Below are 21,060 nucleotides of genomic sequence, written 5' to 3'. Positions count from 1 at the left end.
GAGGATGCTCAAGGCCGTGTCTACCACAGGGACCTGGCGCTTGGCCCCTGGGTGGTCCGAGGTACGTCCCATTAGCCACAGGCGACCCTTGGATGACTGGAGCTATGGCCACCATCTCGGTCCCAAATTGAGGATCTGATGAAGCCACTGTTGCCAGGTGTCCCGGGCCACGCTTCTCTGGCTCCTTGACCTGTTTTCTTCCTGTCCTGTCCTGGGAGGAGTCTGGCTGTGGCCTTGTACACATGTGGCACGTGCTGCTCTCCAAAGGCCAAATGGCAGGCAGTCTGTGATGGCGACCCAGATCTCCCCCCGTCCTTCTAAGCAGCCCGGGGACAGGGTGAGATGCGCTGTCACACGTCCAAAGAGGAACGAAAAAAGGCAGGACGGCAGGGTCCTCCAGGGCGGCGCGAGGAGGGGGGCACTGGAGACACGGGACTCCTCGGTTCGCGTCCTGCCACGGGGTCTGTGAGTCCTTCCGAAATCACTTCACGTCATAATCAAACAAGGCGAGGAAAACGCCTGCTGCAGACGTGAACACTCAAATTTTTTTTTTTTTTGTCATTAACCCTGTTACTGTCTCCTCAATGTGGAAATGGTCATCTGTATGTTAAAGGAAGCAGCTGAGTAGACTCTGGCCTGGACATGAGACAGTGAGAATAGAGATGGTGTCTGACAGATGTGGTAACTATGGTCTTGAACAAGTGGTTCACCTCCCCTAGCCTTAGCCTTGTGGTGGGCAGGGGAGAGACAGAGAGGAAAGGAGAAAACAGAAAAAGGAGGAAGGGAGGGAGGGGGGAGAGGGAGAGTCTACTGGAGACCAGGGCACAGGGCAAGGATTCTATACATGCCCATTTTCTCTCTTTCATTCTTGGACTCATGGGTCTCATTTGCCTGGAGCTGTGGCCTAGGGCGATGAACGCACTGTCCCTAGTCCCTCTCTGAGCTGCTCTGGGTCCTCCAGAGCCGCCCACTGGTGACCATCAAGCCGAAGCCTGTGTCTCCCTGGGATCATGGCTCCCTGCGTATTTTCACTTTGTGAGACTTGAGATATGCACTGTTAGACACGTTTCCGTCTGCAGGTTTCTTACACATCAACTGAAGGGCTGAATATCTGTTTTGATAGACATTCTAATATCATTAGCCACTGACTTATGACACTGAAGAAGAGCCAGGAAGAGACCAGCTCCTGTTTGCCAGAGATCTAGTCTGTTCCCTTCAAGTTCATAGCCTCCTTATACTGATTTTTTTTTTAATACTGGCACCATGATTTACCATAGAGCAGATGTGTTCTTATACACTTCAGCCATTTCCAACCTAGCCTTTGGAGATACCTGTTCATCTAAAATAATTGTAGCTGGATATAGTGGTACCTGCCTGTAATCTCAGATACTCACAATGCAGAGACAGGAAGATCACTTGAGCCCAAGTTCAAGAACAGACTTGGGAAACCAAGTGAGATCCTACATCAAAAATGAAAATAGAAGCCGGGCGCCGGTGGCTCACACCTGTAATCCTAGCTACTCAGGAGGCTGAGATCTAAGAGTCGCGTTCAAAGCCAGCCCAGGCAGGAAAAATCCGTGAGATTCTTATCTCCAATAAACCACTCAGAAAACCAGAAGTGGCGCTGTGGCTCAAGTGGTAGAGCACTAGCCTTGAGATGATGAGCTAAGGGACAGTGCCCAGGCCCAGACTTCAAGCCCCATAACTGACAAAAAAAATTAAAATAATAAAAATAAATTATTATCTCCAGTTAGCCAACAAAAAGCTGGAATTGGAGCTATGCCTCAAGTGGAAGAGCACCAGCCTTGAGCAAAAAAGCTAGAAGACAATGCCCAGTCCTGAGGCCCCAGAGCTGGCATCCCCCCTCCACTGAAAAAAAAAAAAAAGGAATTTAAGGGCTTCTTAGTTTAGGATTCTTCCTATTCTTACCTCAGCCCCCATGTGGCTGTCTGTGTCTATGTTTCTTTTCCTGCACTCTGCATTGTATTTGGATAATTTTTTTTCCTTATTTCCTTTTGCAAAAAAGAATAAATTTCCCGGTGTTCTCATATGACAGAGACTCAACAATTCTCTGTTGTAATCCGCAAATCGATTGTGAATGTTTGACTTGCTTTCATTAAAAAAGAAAAGAAAAGAAAAAGTAAGAGTTTCAAGGGGTTAGATTCGCTGCTGTCTTGTCTGGCAAAGACAGTTTCTCATCCACCCCTTTCTTCTCTCTCCGCCTCTTTCTCTTGACTTTGTTAATGCCTGACTCCACTCTGGCTAATTTTCAAAGTACAATGTCCACCCGAGGCCTCTAAAAAGCAGAAGTCCTGGCTGTAGAAGATTTGCCTTGCTCAGAGCAGCCTGGGCAGGCTACCCTTGGGTTATTTACAACTAGATTTCTATCTCAGAAACTTAACTAAGACATGAACCAAAAAAAGTGAGAAGGAAAAATGCCTTAACACCTCTTGGTTCTGCTGCACTGGGAAGGCCAGGTGCCTCAGAACAGCTTGCCAAACCAGTGGACGCTCCTTCTAGTTTGAGGCAAAAAGGAAGATCAACACCCACGTTCCTACGGGATGTCATGTGACTGCTTCACAATCAGCCCCAAAGTAAGAAAGCAGGAGCTCCCTTTGCTGTGCCAGTTAACTTAACTAGTTCCAATTTCTCAAGCAGGTCTCCATGGTGCACTGGCCCAGATTAGTGAAGAAGGTGCTGCGTTCAGATACTTCCTTTGTCTCCAGTCTTCCTTGGATGAGGGATGAAGCCAGGGAAGTTAGTCCTACTTCGTCCAGCAGAGACTCATTCAGTACATTCCCTGTTCAGGCTGATCCAAAGGTGCCAGTAGCATGGAAGGCCTTCCTTGTCTGTCTGGCCTGCCTCCTCTCTCTGTCTGTCCAGTCTCCTCCCTCTAATCTCCTTTCTCTTCTCTTTGACCTGCTTGCCTCTTCCCTTTGACCTAGTTCTCTCTGACCTGCCTCTCCCTCTTCGTTCTAGCCCATTGCAGTCCTGGAGTGTTGTCTGCTATTGGCTGTGTCTGAAATGCTGTCCCCACGCAGCACCATGGAGTGTGCATCTCCAATTCCAGTGTCCCTCAGTCCAGGACACCTGTCCTCTTCCACTGTCTGACCTGGCGCTCAGCTGCCTGCACCTTCATACTCCACGCTCTCTCCCTTCCCCAGCATTTCTTTTCCTGTTGCCCTTGTTACACAGCAATGGATGTAGCTAAGATGCAGGCCTCCACTAGATGAGGCTTTATGCATTCCCCACAAGCAAAAAGAATATAAATTCCTAAGTATCTAACTGTTTTCTATTGTGCTTACTCAATATTGTGTTGGCACAGACAGAATTGGCTTCTGTATATGATAAATAACCAACACTTTGTTGAATGAACCAGTCTATAAGCACCTTCAGCGTATAACGCCCACATTCTCAGAGGCCTCGAAGCCACATAGGGTTTTTGGTTTTGGTTTTGGATTTTTTTTTGTCAGTTGTGGGAATTGAACTCTGGGCCTAGGCGCTGTCCCTCAGCTCTTCAGCTCAAGGCCAGTGCTCTGCCACTTGAGTCACAACACCACTTTTTGGTTTTCTGGTGGTTAATTGGAGATAGGAGTCTCACAGACTCTCCTGCCCAGGCTGGCTTTGAACCGTGATCCTCAGATCTCAGCCTCCTGGGTAGCTAGGATTACAGGCGTGAGCCACTGGTATCTGGCTCACATAGGTAATTTTACAGTTGAGAAACCTTGAAGTTCTGCATGGACTCAACCAGATGAGGGAGATTTGCCACCAGCCCTGCTCTATCCCACATCTTCCACCTTCCTTCCAGACATGCCTCCCATTAGCTGTTTGTCTGGGCCTCTTTCTTCACTTGGACCTGCCACCAGAAACAAAGGCACTTCTATACTGTCCAGCATTCCAGTAGGTAGTAGGGACATGAAGTGTCAGGGTCTAGGCAGGATCTTCTAAGTATAGGCTCCACGGAGTGGGGGACTGTCGGGGGGGGAGGGCGCGTAGAGGGCCCTGAGTTCATTCCTGTCTCAGTGGTTGAGGAACTGTCTTAACGGTGGGACAAATGAACTTCTCCTGGTTTACCCTGGAGCTAAACAGGGATGATAAACAATGCTCATCCCACTTAGCAGAGTTTGAGGAAGCAGCACTTGGAATGGATCGTGTCATAGCTGCAGATAGAATGCAGAACGGGCCGTTGAGAGCAGCACCCTGCCTGCGCCAGCTGCCAGCTGCGCCTGCGCTTCCCACTCCTCAGGGTCGCCTCGGGGACACCGGGAGACCCCGTATGTGAAGAATGCAGCCTGGTATGTGTCTGAGTTCCACGAATGTTTTCAATTGTTCCCCCTCGTTTCTTCTCTGGCCTTCCCTCCAGTGCCCTGAAATTTGGATTCTACCCAAACACCACCAGGGAAGCAAGTGGTGGCTTATTTAATCCTCAGTCTTTGTCAAGACCCCCAAAAATAAACACAGGGAGGAAAATCAGCAGGGCTGCCTGCCTGCGAGGCACACAGCCCTGAGGGTCATGGACTGGGATCTCAGCACCTGGATCAAAGGGGATGGGTCCGCCAGCTTGGCAGGTTCCTGCGGTTGTGTGGGATGTGTATTCGGTGACAGCCCTGTCAGGGGCTTGTCATGTGCTCCTTCCCGCCATAAAGGTGAGAGTCTGTCAGGCATTCGTCTATGGTCCCTAACCACCCCTGCAGAGTCAGCTCTCCACCCCAGCACCCCCAAAACCGATGCTGATCCCATGAACGGCCACTAAAGCCAGGTTCTATCCAAGGCCTGCAGAGCACTTCTGTACAGCACAGCATCTCTGTGGTCTCTCAGACGATTAGATGGACAATGTCTCAAGTTTTCCTAGACACTTGTTAATCTGTTTTCATGGTTTTAGCTGACCAAAAATTTGTATTCAAAGGAGAAGCAGAGAGAGAGAAGGAAGAGGAAAGAGAGAGGAGAGAGAAAGGAAGAAGAAAGGGCAGAGGGAAAGAGGGAGAGAGAAGAAGGAAAAGAAGAGAGAGAGGAAGAGGAAAGAAGGAAAAGGGGGAAGAGAGAGAAAGAAGAGGGAAAAGAGAGCGAGGGAGAGGATCACAAATGAATCCAGCTGATGTCCCATATGCAGTTTGCCAGCAGTTAGAACTGGCATCTGTTTTGTGGTTTATTTCATCCTCCCGCAGATATGTTGGATCAACTCGGGCATCAGAAAAGATGCCGGTGCCAAACAGAGCGACAGTGCTGCATTCGCAGTTTCCTCTCTTATTAACATGAAAACACCTTACATGGTTAGAAACATCTAAAGGCTATTTTTTATTTTATTTTTCCATTACTTCCCTCTAATGCGTTCACCCTGTACCTGTGGAAATTAGACTGTCACCTGCTTTTAGCATCCTGTTTTCTTTCGTGTTTGTAATGAAGCCCTCTGGGAATTATGGTGATTACAAAAAAAAAAAAAACCCTGAGTTACAAATCCTTGTTCAGTATACAAAAGTATGTAGCGGCTTCCCTTCTCTGTGTAAATCGTCTGCAAAACAAGAAATAATTAGTCGAGCACTATCAGTAATTAAGCAGATAAAATGAACATTAAACAAACTGCAATCTTGCACCATTTTGAAGGTGGATAGGCAGGTTTTTTTGTGTTTGGGATCTCGCCAAGATACTCTTCTTGGATCCCTCTGCACCTTATTTGTTCCTGGCCAGGGAGTTTAGCTCGCCTAACCTGCTGATGTGCTCTCCATGGCCGTCCATCAGAGAGTTCACAGAAGTGTGAGCGGCTATTTTTTTTGACAACACAACCACTGGGAGAAGATGCTTTCTAAGACATTGATACATCCAGTGGGCAGACAGTGTGTTCTACTAGCACAACATGGCGGGGGGGGGCAACACTGAGATCCATACAGGACTCAGAGCCACTGCCTGCTTACTTGGACGTGCTAACAGCTCTGATCTGCAGGATTGCTCTCTTGTTTACCATAGTCATCTGTACCTGGTTTTCTCAGCAGTAAAACAGAGATCAACAACAAACCAACCTGAGCCCACAACAAACTGATTGGATCCTGAAGCAAAAAAAAGGAAGGGGGTGGGGGAAAGAACTAGAGTGGAAAACCGGGGAAATCCAAGAAGAGTCTATGTCTATTTGCTTTTTCTGGTACTAATGTACCAATGTTCACCTTTCAGTGCTAGTAAATGTTCTATGGTCCTATAAGATACTGACTTTAGAGTAAGAGAATGGAAAGTAAACAGGAGTTCTGGATTCAGTCTCTGCAGCTTTACTACGGAGCCTCAAGTATTCTATAATAGAAAAGATTATTTTGAGTCAGGAGTGTACTCCAGTGGTAAAGTTCCTGCGTTCCATACTAAGGGAGAGAAGGACAAAAGGAGACAGACAGACAGACACAGACAGATGAGACGGAGAGAGGGAGGAAGGGACTTTCATAGTAATAATGTGACTCAGAATAACCATTTGGGGGAGATTTGAAAACACAATCTACATAAAACTGAAGATAAGCCATATTTAACCCCTTAGCAATTGTAGGTAATTGTCTCCAGGCCTGGCCCCAATGCACACCTGAGCACGGGTGACCTGCAATATAGACTCATCTCTCAAACAAGAAGGAAAGGTCTAGAAGGCCCATCCTACAGAACCATCATTACAACGAGTTTAATAAAAATGAAAAGTGTGTGATTTGAAGCTAGGAATGAGAACAGAAATGGTCCAGAGGAAAGAATCTGACTCATATGTTGCTGATGCTTTTGCATAATCAGGGTACTGGGTATGTCATTTCATGAAAATGAACGTGGTGTTTGAGAATGTGCTTACCATGATGCTCAAGCTGGCCTCCATCTCTCAGTCTTCCTGCCTCAGCCTCCCAATTGCTGAGGTGTTGGCTACTGTGTCCAGTCTGTGAGAATACATTAAGTGACTCATGGACGTCTTGTGCTTTTTCTCTGTGACAGTCCAACAAAAAGTTCCAAGGAAGCCAGGCATTAGTGGCCCACGCACGTAATCCTTGTAATCAGGAGGCTGAGATGTGAGGATTAATGTTCGAAGCTAACCTGGGCAGCAAAGTCCTAAAACTCCTATCTCCAATTAACTAGCAAAAGGCCAGAAGTAGAGCTGTGGGTCAAATGTAGAGCAGTAGCCTTGAGTGACAAACACCAAGGGAGAGCACGAGAGCCTGGAGTTCCAGCCCGAGTACTGGCACACATGCGTGTGTGCAGAGTCATGCGTGCATGCATGCACACATGCACTCACAACTTCCTCAGTCTAGTGTCTTACTTCCCAGTTGTTGCAAGCTAGCGGTGATGGTGTAAAACACTTTGCTTTTATTTCCTGCTCTTCTCTCCTCTGGCTCCTCTCCACTTTCTCAGTCCATGCCCTCAGGCCCTACTTGGCTCTCAGAAGCACTACGTGGATTGCAGCTATGTCCTCATGAAGCTGTTGTTTTCTGTTGTTGACTGCTGTATGTTTGGTTCTTGACCAGAATAGTTCCCAGATCTCATGGCAGCTGGAAATGCCTCCAGACCCCTGTCATGTTGTGATATGAACTGAGCAGGCAACTCTCAAGGAACTCATTGGGAAGGGGGGGGGCGGTGTGGGACTGCCCCTAATAATTCCCCACCTGTTTTATAGATTTTAAGCATTTGAGAGTAGCCTAGAAAACAGCAAAACAACAACAACAACAACAGCACTGTTACCTCCTTCCATCTGTATTTTCTTTACTAAATTATCCAGTCTTATAAATATTTGAATAACATTTGGTCAGGATAAAAATCTTTCCTGTCAGCTCAGTACAAGAACACTTTTTGGCTCCTGAGACCATAACAGTCAGATAAATTAATATTGATTTGTTAGAAAATAGTTTTCACTCTGTCTAAACATCTTATTCTGGGCCCTTGAACCAAAATTATGAATTTAAAAGCAGCAAAATAGTTCTTCACAGTTTTCCCAGTGAAACTAATTATGGGGAGATTGTGAAAAATGTATTGGATGCGATTTCCAACATAAGAGTTCTGCTAACCAGAATTCACAGGAACCACAGACTCGATGTCTGATTTATTTGAGCAAGTTGCAATTTGGTAGACCGGAGGATTTATGTAAATAGTTTTTGCAATTTCCACAAGGGATAACTCAATCCATTAATATCTCACGAGTGGTAGAAGATGAAGAAGGATCCTGTTTTTAACTGATAATTTCATTTACCTAATAGAAGGATCAGATCTTTTTTTTTTTTTTTTATTTCTTCCTTAGGACCAAATAATAAAGAACAGCTCAGTCCTCTTCTGCATTAAATGTTCGGTGTATTGTCCATGGCTCACCTTTTAATTACATATATATGCATGAGAAAGGATTTTTTTAAGGAAAAAGAAGAAAATAAGTCACTGCTTACAGATTCATACCCATTTTAAGCATTTGCTTTTTTTCCTTTTAAAAATGCATTTGTTTTTTTCTGCCTCATAAATCTCTTCTGTATCCTACTTTATTTACTCAGTGTTGAATGTGAAATAAATCCTAAACCTGATTTTGAATGATGGTTGAGTCAAGGGAACATTTTCTCTTCTTTTGGACATTGAAGCTATTTCAAATATTGAGCAGCCCATCATCGTCTCTGTGCCGAATTCCTTGTCTGTATTGTTGGTGGGTTTTTTTTTTTTTTAAGATAAATGTCACGCCACATCTAAACTATTTTAAGATTCTAATGCATACTTCTCAACTGTTTCCCCTCCCAAATTGTATAAGATATTATAAAAAATAGGTGAATGCAGAAAATATTATTGAGAAAGAATAGAGAGAGGGGATAGATAGATAGATAGATAGATAGATAGATAGATAGATAGATAGATAGATAGATAGATAGATAGATAGACAGACAGACAGACATATGTAAAGAAAAGAGGTCACAATCTTCTAGCACAGAAATCAAGGCTCAGACTACCTGGTTGTAGGGTACAGGGTATACTCACAATGCTTCCTTTTTGATAAAAGTCATTAGAGTCTTACTAACTGACAATGGACTATAAGTTCCTGACTTTGAAGTCTAGGCTACTTTTTCCTCAAATTTGTTTATTAAAGCATCTGTAATACAAATGCCATTATGAAATCCTTAATCTCCATAAAATCTGCTGGGCTTACAAAGAGAAGTTTCTATTTTTACATTTTTCCATCTCAGACTTTCAGAAATCTGGCTACACACAGACACACAGACACACAGACACACAGATACAGACACACAGACACAGACACACAGACACACAGACACAGACACACACAGACACACAGACACACACAGACACACACAGACACACAGACACACACACACACAGACACACACACACACACACACAGACACACACACACACACACACACACACACACACACACACACACACACACACACACACACACACACACACACACACACACACACACACACACACACACACACACACACACACACACACACACACACACACACACACACACACACACACACACCCCTGGGAGGGTTGCAGAAGTGTTTACTGCCAGATGCTAGATTTGGGGGAAAATTTTTTTTTTTACCATAGATTAAACCAAACTAGACCCTATGCAAAAAAGTCTCAGTGTCAACGTAATCCACAGTCATAACTGTAAAACACTACTTCATTATACAAGCAATTCTCTTGTGAATCTTTCCTGTCTGTGCAGCTCAATTGTATTTTATCTTGATGTTGCTTTTTTTCCACTCTATCACAACTCCCAACATTTTAGATTCACAGAATATATCTACTTCCAAGACACCTGTTTGGTATTTAAACATATACAAAAGTAAAGAAGAAACAAATGCAGGCAACAAAAATGGTTTGAAAACAGCAACAAAATTAAAAATTTTAGGAATAAACTGAAGAAATTTCCAAATCATTCAATTCATTTTCACTAGAAAATTGAACAAGTGCCTGAAAAAAATCTCAAATTTCATTACATTATTGTTTGTGTGTGTGTGTGTGTGTGTGTGTGTGTGTGTGTGTGAGAGAGAGAGAGAGAGAGAGAGAGAGAGAGAGAGAGAGAGAGAGAGAGAGAGAGAGAGAGAAATGGCTTGGAAGGGCCAAATGTAATGATCTATGCATGGATTTTATAGAATAGTTGTGTTGAAATTCCCCCAAGTCTTTTAAAGATGAGAGTTTTCCAGATATGACAAAAGAAAAGGAAATTTCCAAATCAAAATTCCCATTTGCCTTTCGGGGAGTTGAGTTTTCGCCACATTTGTGCAATTAAGGGTTTTGCTGAGTGAGCTTAGGACCCTGTCTCTTTAAGTGTTTAACAGTAATTGGTTCATGTCCTGGTGTTCATTGAAAATCCTAGACATTTCATGTAAAATCTTCTTAATGAGGGGATGAATTTTTCATTCACATTAGAAAGCTCACTCTGACAAACAATTTCTAAATAAAACTTTGGCGACATGACATCCCACATTGCACTTGACAGAGAGGACAGGTGCATTAGAATATAACTGTATGGCGATCCTTCAACCTGTCAGCCATGAATATTTTATTTCTTAATGAATCATCTTTGTGAAATGAACTTTCTTGTTGTAGTGTCAGTGCCATTTACAACAAAAAGCTGGCTCCTTTTAAAAGGTGAGCTCCTTGAAGATGCTGATACTGCATAAAATGCTTCACCCTCCCAAGGTGCCGGGCGATGGGGGGCCTCTCCCTTCTGAAAGTGACTCCACAACTCACTTCAGCTACAGGGATCGCATGGAGGAAAAGTTTCCCTTGATTCCGGGCTTTTCTTCACAGAGCTGAATCCCAGAACCTCCCAGTGGTGGCCCCTGGGGACCTGTCTTCCTCAGATGCCACTGCTTGCTTGTGTGTGACTGTCTGCCATCCTTTTTCTCCCTTCCCAGGGCCCAGGTGACGCAATTTGCTGGCTCTGGCTGACAGCTCTGCGCTAGCTTCCTCTCTTGGCACCTCTGCTACCCTCTCTTGTGTTCCTCAGTCTGTTTTGTGGATGGAGGGAACTATCATGGCACAGTGGACTTCAGCATCTCCCCCACAGAAGGCTCCAGAGTTCATTTTGATGTCCACAAAATCTTCCTGTGATGCTCCTATAGCTGGATGTGGAACTTCTTTTCTTTTCTCCCTCCCTCCTTCCATCCCTCCCTCCTTCCATCCCTCCCTCCTTCCATCCCTCCCTCCTTCCATCCCTCCCTCCCTCTCTGTCTCTCACTCAGCCTCTCTCTCTCCCTCTCTGTCTGTCTCTCTGTCTCTGTCTCTGTCTCTCTCTGCCTCTCTCTCTCTCTCTCTCTTCCTCTCTTCCTTTCTTTTTGTTCTCATCCTGGGGCTTGAACTCAGGGCCTGAGCACTGTCCCTGAGATCTTTTCTAGCCCTCTGCCACTTAAGCCACAGCTCCACTTCCAGCTTTGTTGTGTTTCATTGGAGATAAGAGTTTTAAGACTTTCCTGCCTGGGCTGGAAACCTCAACCCTCAGCTCTCAGCCTCCTGAGCACCAGGATTGCAGGTTTGAGCCAGCCAGACTGGCAAAATTTGTTTATCTCTTGATACCACCCAGGCAACAGAACTGCTTCCCTATAACAGTCCACATGTGTGCAATTAATTGGGATTAATTAATTAATTGGGATTAAATGGAATGTACTATGCCCTTTGTCTGGCTGAGGCCAAAGTTTCCTCCATTCCCAACCCCCCCACTCCCCCCCCCCCAAGGCTCCCGGCTTGGCTTCTGACCTCTTGATCCACTGAGATCAAAGAAACCTTCACTGGCCAGTTCCTCAGACTCTCTTTATCTCCTCCCTAGACTAATACTTACCCCATCCCAGTTTTTTCTCTTCTTACCATGGCTGAGCCGTTCTTGGGATTCAACTCTGGGATTGGTTTTACCACCAGTACTGGGGGCTTCTGTTTTGATCGATAAGGCAGTGTGGATCCCCTCTGGGCCTGGCGTGCTGGGGCTCTTGTCTGTGTACTGCCATCACACAGCCCACTCAGTTGGCTCTACTCTGCTAGCAGGACAAAGGTGAAGAAGGGACACAGAGACCATGGGCCTCACATAGCCAAAGATGGTTTTCACCCAGCCCTTTGTAGAAAAACCCTGGCCAACCTCTTGCTCCACCCGTGCGTCTGAAGCCTGGACCCTGCCATCTCTTTTATCCGCCTGTGTTCTCTGCCCTGACACCCTCGAGGATTCACTGTCTCCAAGTGCTAATTCTCCCCAAATAGATTTTAGTGCCATCGAGCAGTGTTGATGCCGGGTCTGTGTCCACGTGTGTCCATGCAGAAGAAAACACAGCCAAGCGCCAAAGCAGGAAAAGGGCCTAGAGGAAGTGGAACAGGCTAGACATTTGTTGTTTTCCTCTGCATTAGGTTTAAGTGCGAATTACATGTGTGAGTGAACCCTCGGTGTGGGCAGGTGACAATTTCTGCAGGGTTTTCCCCCCCTTTAACAAGTGCAATTGTTGATCTGTATTTTGTTTCATATTTATTGCAGTAGTTGCTATCCAAGGTTTCAAGACAAGTGCTTGCCTCCAGAGCGTTCTACGGCAGGCTTGGGAGAAAGACTACACCATGTGTTGAATTGTCTGTGGTTTTTCCACTACTTACGAGTCACCCCGAATCATTCAGATGAAGTTAAATGTACGCTACCTTTCATGTGTTCTGTCAGAAAGTGGGTCTCTTTCCCTTCCCCTCTCCTTTCTCTTTCACATTAGAAATGTTCTGAAATCTAACACCATGGGAAATAAAAACAACCTACTCATTATAGAATTACTCCTACAGGGAGATACCCACTCGCAACTTCTTTCTTTGTTTATTTATTTCTGCCTGAACAAAACCAATGTCATTAAGAGTTATTTAGAGCACATATAGGCACACATTTGGTAAAAAAAATAAATAAATAAAATCCAGTTTGTTCTGGATGTGTCATTGCTTAGATATTAAAGTTCTGAAAGTAGATTAAAAATAAAAACGAATGTAGATACATCAGACCGGAACCCCAGCTTCATCTGCTTCTTTGACCTCTTCTTGGTCCCACACCCTCTAGGACCCCATATTCTTACTTGGCACCCTCCCTTCCTGCCCCAGGTCTTCACAGCTGTCGCTCAGCTCTCTCCTCCACTCACCAGCACTCCTGGCCTACCTGATTTTGTGCCAACATCTCCCCTTCCCGATCCCTGTGAGGTCCTCACAGCTGCATTGTGTTTGCGGGCACAACAGAGAAAGTGGAGAGGAGGTGAAGGGAAAGAAGGAAAAGACAGGGAGAAAAAAAATAGGAGGAGGCAGGAAAGGAAGAGAGAGGAAGATGGGGAAGGAAGAGGGGGGGAGTGTTTTTCAGATTTGGTCCACTCATGAGCCCCACAGCCCTTCCGTCCCACCTCGGCACCCCACAGACACCCTGGCTTCAGCAGACTACCAACTAGGCTGTTTACCAGGGTCGTTCTCAGTCCTCTCTGTGCTTCTCCAAATTCCAACCTTATTCTGGGCAAGGTGTACAGGAATCCATGGGTTTCGTGCCTTCTGATCAAACCTCTCCCAAGCACACCCATGGCTTTGACGGTCGAGTTCTGTTCCGCCTGAGTGTCTTTCTGCCAGGGAGATGTAAACCTGTTGTCATTCACGGTGAGCATTACTCTGCGATATTACATGGGGTCTTTCTCAAATCCCTCTAAAGGACTGCTTGCCTGACTCAGAGCAAATGACAGTTTAAAAGAAATTATCCCAGAGATGTGAGTAAGGTGAAATTTACATCATTTTGTCCCAAGACTCATTTACTTAAATGTTCCTATATGGATTTTCTTCTTCCTACCATAGTCTGTTCCTCCATAAACCCAGAGCTTAGTCCGATCCCACAGTTCTACCAAGGATTTAAATAAGAATGTACAACTTCACACGGAAGGCCCTCATCTGCAAGCTCACCCGGTGCTTTGAACTCTTGGCTTTCTCCTAAGTTTGTGTCTCCCTTCTCCCTTAGCCCATCTCTGCAAGGACTTTAGAAGATTTCACTTCGTTAAATTATTTTTTATAATGAGTTCCTGTTACCAGGAAATACAGAGTTAAAAAGGGGATCTCACTAAAAGTAATTAGCATAAGACCTGGCTGGACCTGTAGAAGTGACTAGATCATAATCAATAGCAATATGATTACAACCATGCAGCAATTATAAATTATTTAAAACACTACCCCTAGGTTACCGACTAGTTGCCTTTAAATTAAATTCTCTGTCAATAATTGATGCAAGGAATTAATGTGAGAACACCTTCAGTTACTGAAACTTTTTTAAGGTGGCATAAAATATTGAACTGTTGCCCATCATTAGCGGCTGGGCTGTCTGTTTGCTGGAACATTCTTCTTTCCTAAATTGGTCCAGAAAGACTCTCAGATCTTAGAAGATGACAAGTGATTCCTCCTCGACTGCTGGGCACTGCTGAGCAGTAGTGGCTCAATCCTATCATCCTAGTTACTCAAGAAGCTGAGACCTGAGGATCTTCAGACAAGTCAGTGAGACTCTCATCTCCAATTGGCCAGCAAAAAAAAACCCAAAGTGAAGATGTGGCTCAAATGGTAGAGCACCCATCTTGAACAAAAAAGGCAAGTGAGAGCTCAGAGGGCCTTAGTTCAAGCCCCAGAATGAGAAGTGACATTCTTCTTTTGTGCCTGCCAAGCTCCCAGAACCAGACCTCAGAATTCCCTCCCCTCTTAGTGTAGACTGGTGAGGGCCACAACGCACTCCACACTCAAAGCACGTCCTTCGCGATTAAGCAGTCTAAGTTCATTTTTCTTCTATTTTCTGTCGCTTCTCGGAAAGCCACCTCTGGGCTGGCATCAATGCCAGCAATAGAGAGGGAGGAGGGGATCGCCCCAGATATTTCCACCTCCACCCACTCTGCCGTCAGACTCTGGTCCCTTCCCATTGACTTCCTACGAGGCTGCCATTTTAACTTAGGCTCACAGTCAGTATTTTGTATATATTGTTCTGCTTGCCTTTTTGTCTGGGAGATCCAAAGGCCTCTCAAGATCTGTCATGAACTCATTTGCTCTCCTCACAGCCCAGAAAATGCTCCCTGGTCATTTCTTACCATTCAGTACACCACAGTCAGCATCTCTTACCATCTCCCTTCACACTTTTGGTTCTCACAGGTGAGAGGAAGCTAAATGCAAACATTGCCTGCTATTTTCCAGCAGCCTAGAGCAGAAGGCTTTCTTTAGATGAGTCTTGTCAGTTGGTGTACAATATTTTCCTTGACAAAACTTGCCACCGGATGCACAGAAGTCTTATTTATTATGTACTGGAGTCCCAAGTACCCCGAATGCTGCAGAATCACATGGCTTACTTCACTTGCACCTTGATATTTATTACTTCTAATTTTCAAAGCCTAGCCAAGAGTCAGGTATGATAGCATGTGCCTATAGCCCCTGTTACCTGGGAGGCTGAGGCAGGGTGACCACTTGGGCCTAGGAGTCCGTGGCCAGCCTGGGCAACATAAGAAGACCTTGTCTCAGAAAGAGAGAGAGAGGGAGGAAGAAAGGAAGGGAGAGATATACAGCATAGAATACACATATGCCTCCCACCCCTATTATGGTGTCTAGTTGGTGGAAATACTTGGGATTTAGTCCTCATTTCTTTGTCCACTCCAGTGAGCAAGGATACCCCCTCCCTCCCGCAGATGTTACTATTGAACACCGAGGTGATTGATTTTTAGCATGCGGAAGCATGCAGGCTATAAAGTCAGATTATGCTTTGTCTAAAGTCTTGCTTGCAGTCTGTGTTTCTACTGGTTGGGAGCACATGGACTTTTGCAATGGTCTTTCTAGTCCTTCTATTCCAGTGTCACACCCACAGTCCGGCCTGGTTCCAGTGTTTAACTCTATAAGCACCATCCTCTTGCCTTCTTCCTGAAACAAATAGACTACCCTGCCCCGGGAGCAATATTTAGCTCACATCTGCCAGGGCTCCTTGTCCATGTCCCCAGGTAGACTGAGCAGCGGAAAGAATACCGAATCACCAGGCAGGCCTGGACGCGAACCTTGAAGGTGTTTACGAGCTCATGAGGTTGGCCATAAGACCCCAACATGGGCTTTATTTTCCACATTGCAGCTGTGTTGAGAACTCAAGCTTGGTGCACAGTTTACTTCTCGGAATTCAGTGTCAGAAACGATCGGATGATGAGGTTGATGCCGGTTAAACTTGTTCCCCTCCATCCACCCAGGAGCCCCAGTCTCTAGGTGTGTCGAAGTTCTAAATCCCACACAGCCTGGCTTGCGGCTGGCCCGGCTGGGCTTCCCAGCACACCACGCACCTGCTTACAGGAACCCTGCCCATGCTTTTATCTCGGTAACATGGTTTTGCCTGAAATATTTCCACAGCAGGGGAGGTCAGTCGACATGTGCTAAAGTGTAATATCCGCTATTTCAAACCACACTGCAAAGTTGATAGCATCGCCGGCTTGCGTGCAACTCCTAAGAAGCTGGGCTTGCCCAATAAAGAGAAACAAAATCTGCCCAATCATCAGGGGTTTGTCTGACTTTTCTGTGGGTTTCTTTCCCCTCCCCACCCTCCCCTTTCCTTTCTTCCATTAAGTATTGGTTAGCATAGGAGCCGAGTGTTCAGGCAAGCAACATCACATCTTTCTTTTCTGATTCCTGGTAACTTGACAGCACAGTCATTTGCCGAAGAGGCTTCATGGTTGTGGTGGAGCCTTAGCCAGCGTCTGCTCTGCCTCCTGGTGGTGGTGATGCCTAGGCCCCTCCTGCAGACAGCAGGTGTGGTTTCCATCCATCACCGTCTCCTGCTCAGACGTGCCCTGAACACCAGCAAACGTCTGTTTGCTGATAGAATTTAATAGAGGTGTTGGGGAAACGATCCGGTTGAAACCCTGACCATTTTGCAATGCAGACCCCAAGAAGGAAATGAAGCGATGCTATGGCTGCCATCCTAAGCCCCTACTCAGAGTAGATCTGTGAAAAATAAAACACATTCTTCAAGTAGATCAAGGAACACAAGTGTAAACATAGAATGGCTCTGGTGAGCTCAGAGAGAAATGGAAAGAAGGTTTCTTAGGAGCTTGCCCAATGGACTCATACCGGGCTGGAAGAAGGCTGAGGGATGCGAGCCCAAGCTAGGAAGCAGATCCAGCTCAGGAAATCCTCCATCTTTGTAAGCTGTTCCCTCTTAAATGCTCTCCAGGAAAATAGTTATCTGATGAATTTGGCCCTGACAGTGACTTCACAGCACAGATTCACAGGTATATGGAGAAAAGAACATTCTCAAATTCTATATAAATAATTTCCTTTTCATAAATGAGTAAGTACCACAGATAGTTCTTCAGGGCTCTGAAATGGTAGAGAGAGGTGCTCTTTAGGAAAAATAAAAGAGAAACACTGGATTTTGCAGAAGAAGGAGATAGAAATACTGCTAGTGGGGTAAAAATCTGACAGCGTACCAAATTGGGGTTTGTTTTTTTAAATAATGAAGGACTTCCAGAATGTACTTCCTCCTTATAAAGGAAAGTCACCCAGTGGTTTTTTTTTATTTTTAATTTTTTTCATACAGCTGCTTAGTCATCTTCAGACACAGATTTGGAAGATGATGGCGTGATGGCCTCCCAGGGCTGTGCAGCGTTTACAAACTTGTCACAAATGTCCTGGGGCTGCCCACAGTGGCAGCAGCACCAAGGGCCTTAATTGTGCATCGCACATCCGCTTCCACAAGGAAGCTCACAGGGGTCCTGCAGGGCTGGTGGGCTTCCCTGTTGTTCCCAAGCGCTGAAGCTGGTAATTAACCTGCCCAGGTCACACAACTAATGAGAGGCAAAGCCAGGACAATGACATTGGACTCCTAACCCCCATCTCTTTCTCCAAAGTTGGATGTTTGCAGAGAGTAACTCATCAACAACTTCATAAGTAACTGGTGTGTGTGTGTGTGTGTGTGTATGTGTGTGTGTGTGTGCGCGCGTGCGCACGCACGCAGGCACACATGAATGCACGTGGCTTGTGTGCTGCCACTGGGGGCTTCAACTCAAGACCTCATGCGCTTGCTTGGCTATTTCACTCAAGCCTGGTGCTCTCCCACTTGAGCCAAAAGCTCCACTCTCATTCTAAGTCATTTTATAATGAAAATTCTTCAAGCACTTTAGTGGGTTGACTTACAACCCTGAAAGGAAAGGTAAAAAAAATCTGTTTTGCTTATGTAAAATTTGACTTGCATGGAAGCGGCTCTGGGTTCAATCCCCGATAGGACAAACGTAAACAGGCAGACAGATAGAATCAATTAATTGAAATATGTAAAGAAATGAAGGATGACCTAAATACACGTGTATTTGGTTTTGGATATGAGAGACTATATACATATACATATGTTATTTGGGGGTAATTTATGTACCATGAAATTAACATATTTTAAAGATATAATCCTCTAGGTTTTACCAAGTATAAGTGCATGTGAGCACCTTTGCGGTCACAGCCCAAAGATAGAGAACATAGCTACTATCTTCACAATTCCCTGGCTCTTTGTCCAGTAGATCCCTACGCTCCCAGAGGATGGCCAACGTCCCTATCTCCATCACCTTAACTTAGTTCCTCCTGTTCTAGATCCTCATTCAGGGATAAACCTGCTCCTTTATGTCCACTTCATTTTTGTTTACTAGTTAGCATTGTTTCTGAAATTCATTCATTCATGCTAATGTGTGTATTAGTAGCACTCTCTTTCTCAATGCCAAATACTGTTCTATTTTTAAAATATATTACAATTTCTTTCTCCACCTCCCTGCCCGTGATCACTGGATTGTTTTTATTTTAGCTCTTATGAATCAAGCCACCATGAATATTCTAGTAGAAGTCTTTAACACTATTTTAAGTGATGGATAATAATTGGACATGCTTCTGGGGTGTTGTGTAATCATTCGATCATAGTGTGAATAGTGTGTAATCATCAGATTAGCATAATTAATGTTCCTTCTTGAACATTTACCATTTCTTTGTGTTGGGAAGGCTCAAATAACTCCATTTTTCTTGTAAATATATATATATAGGTGTGCATATATAGATACACACATATGTATAGGTAGTGGATTGCTGTCAGCTATAGTTGTCCTTCTGTGCTTAATGGGATACAGACCGTACTCCTTCTTCATCCCTCCTCCCTCCTCTGTCCTCCCTACCACTTTCCCAGCTCCTTGTTGCCACTGTCCTCACACTTCTATCCAATCAACGTTTTTAGCCTACACCTATCAGTGAGAACATGTGATATTTGGCTTCCTGTGCCTGGCTTATTTTACTTAAAATAATGTCTACCAGATCTGTTGATGTTGTTACCTATGACAGGAACTCCCTTCCCTCTTCTTTGTATTTTTTTTATTTGTCGGCCATGGTGCTTGAACTCTGGGCCTGGGCGCTGTCCCTCAGCTCTTCAGCTCAAGGCTAACACTCTACCAATTGAACCACAGCGCCTCTTCCAGCTTTTTCTGCTTATGTGATGCTGAGGAATCGAACTCAGGGTTTCATGCATGCAAGGCAAGCACTCTGCCACTGAGCCACCTTCCCAGCCCCCTCTTTTTTTTTTTAAATGACTGAATAATACACCTTCGTGTTGGTGTACCACATCTTCTCCATTCATCTGTCAATGGATACTTGATATCATACCTTGACTGTTTTGTATAATGTTGCAATAAATATTAGAGATCAGCTATCTCATTAGCACTGGTATAAATCTTATATAAATATTATTTTTTTTAATTTTTTTTTGGGTCTGGTCATAGGGCCTGAACTCTGGGTCTGGGCGCTGTCCCTCAGCTCTTCAGCTCAAGGCTAGCGCTCTACCACTTGAGCCACAGCGCTATTTCCGGCTTTTTTCTTTTTGTTTATGTGGTGCTGAGGAATCAAACCCAGGGCCTCAGGCATGTAAGGCAAGCGCTCTACCACTGAGCCACCTTCCCAGCCCAATCTTATTTATTTTTGATAAGTACCTAGGTTCAAAACTGTTGGCTGTGTGGGCATATGCCTTTTGAACTTGAGCTACTTCCGAAAGGTTGTGGAAAGTGACAATACCATCTTATATACCAACTGTGCAAGAGTTCATCTATCTTCCCCAGGGTTTGGTAATTTCAGGCTCTTTATTATAGCCTTCTCAGTGGGCATGAAATGCTATCTGCTGCTAGTTTTAAGGCGCGTTTTCCTGATGACTAATGCGTCATAAGGTCTTCTCTATTTGCTTTTCTGCAAAAAAGTTGGCTTATAGACATAGTATATATTTTAAATGAACGTCTCCTTTTTACATATATACTGTGAATTGTCTTCTAGTCTATCTCACGCAGGCTTCCTCAAATGGTGTCTTTTGGAGGGCAGAAGTTTAAATCATGAATCTTTTTTTTTTTTTTTTTTTTTTGTATATCTGCCAGTCCTAGGGATTGAACCCCAGGCTTTGGTGCTGTTCCCAAGATTTTTTTGCTCAAGGTTAGCACTCTATCATTTGAGGCACAACTCCACTTCTGGTTTTTGGTGGTTAAATGGAGATAGGAGTATCAGGACTTTCTTGCCTGGATTTGATCCTCATGTCTCAACCTCTTGAATAGCGAGTATTACAGGCCACCAGCACCCAGTGAATCTTATTTTTTTTCATTGTTAGTGGTTTTATTGTTGATGTTTGTTTGTTCTAAGGATTTGCCAGTCCCAAGTTCACAAAGGTTATTTTCTATATTTTCTTCAAGGAGACCCATGGCTGTAGTTTTTGCATTTCTATCTCTGGTTATCTCATTAATTTTTGTCTGTGGTGCGAGGTAAGGGTGAAGGGCTCTTTTACATCCCCTATGGCTCTCCAGTTGGTCCACTGCCATTGGTTCAAAGCCTAATCCTCCCTTTATTGAATTTCCTTGGCACCTTTGTCAAAGATCAATTGACTATATATGGGACTATTTCTGGACTCTACTGTACTGTATTGATCTAATTGTTTTTGTTTTTTTCTTTCTTATACCTGTAACTACTACATTGATTTCTATGGCTTTACAGTAAGTTTTGAAGCTAGGTAATGCAAAGACTTAAACTTGTTTTTGTGTGTGTGTGCACTTTTTTTTTTCTAGATTATTATGGCTA

At 44.6% G+C, this 21,060-nt stretch overlaps 1 protein-coding gene and 1 long non-coding RNA gene across 4 annotated transcripts in view; one reads left to right on the top strand and one right to left on the bottom strand.

The window, feature by feature from the left end:
- Positions 1–21,060, bottom strand: part of LOC138826685 (uncharacterized) — a 601,987-nt gene that overhangs the window by 313,119 nt on the left and 267,808 nt on the right. The window lies entirely within an intron of this gene.
- Positions 1–21,060, top strand: part of LOC138826683 (WW domain-containing oxidoreductase) — a 737,670-nt gene that overhangs the window by 481,372 nt on the left and 235,238 nt on the right. The window contains exon 9 of one of the 3 annotated variants that reach the window (XM_070021913.1): positions 12,470–12,716. The exons of the other annotated variants lie outside the window; for them this stretch is intronic. Coding sequence (XP_069878014.1) covers positions 12,470–12,472 — 3 coding nt within the window. The 3' untranslated portion in view covers positions 12,473–12,716. Of the gene's footprint in view, positions 1–12,469; positions 12,717–21,060 lie in introns of those variants that run through there. 3 annotated transcript variants of the gene reach the window in all.

Source organism: Dipodomys merriami, unplaced genomic scaffold (assembly GCF_024711535.1).
Source record: "Dipodomys merriami isolate MVZ:Mamm:240054 unplaced genomic scaffold, mDipMer1.0.p SCAF_148, whole genome shotgun sequence".
In the NCBI taxonomy this organism is placed as follows: domain Eukaryota; kingdom Metazoa; phylum Chordata; class Mammalia; order Rodentia; family Heteromyidae; genus Dipodomys; species Dipodomys merriami.
Note: the sequence above shows the minus strand (reverse complement) of the source record. Positions and strands in the feature narration are given on the sequence as shown.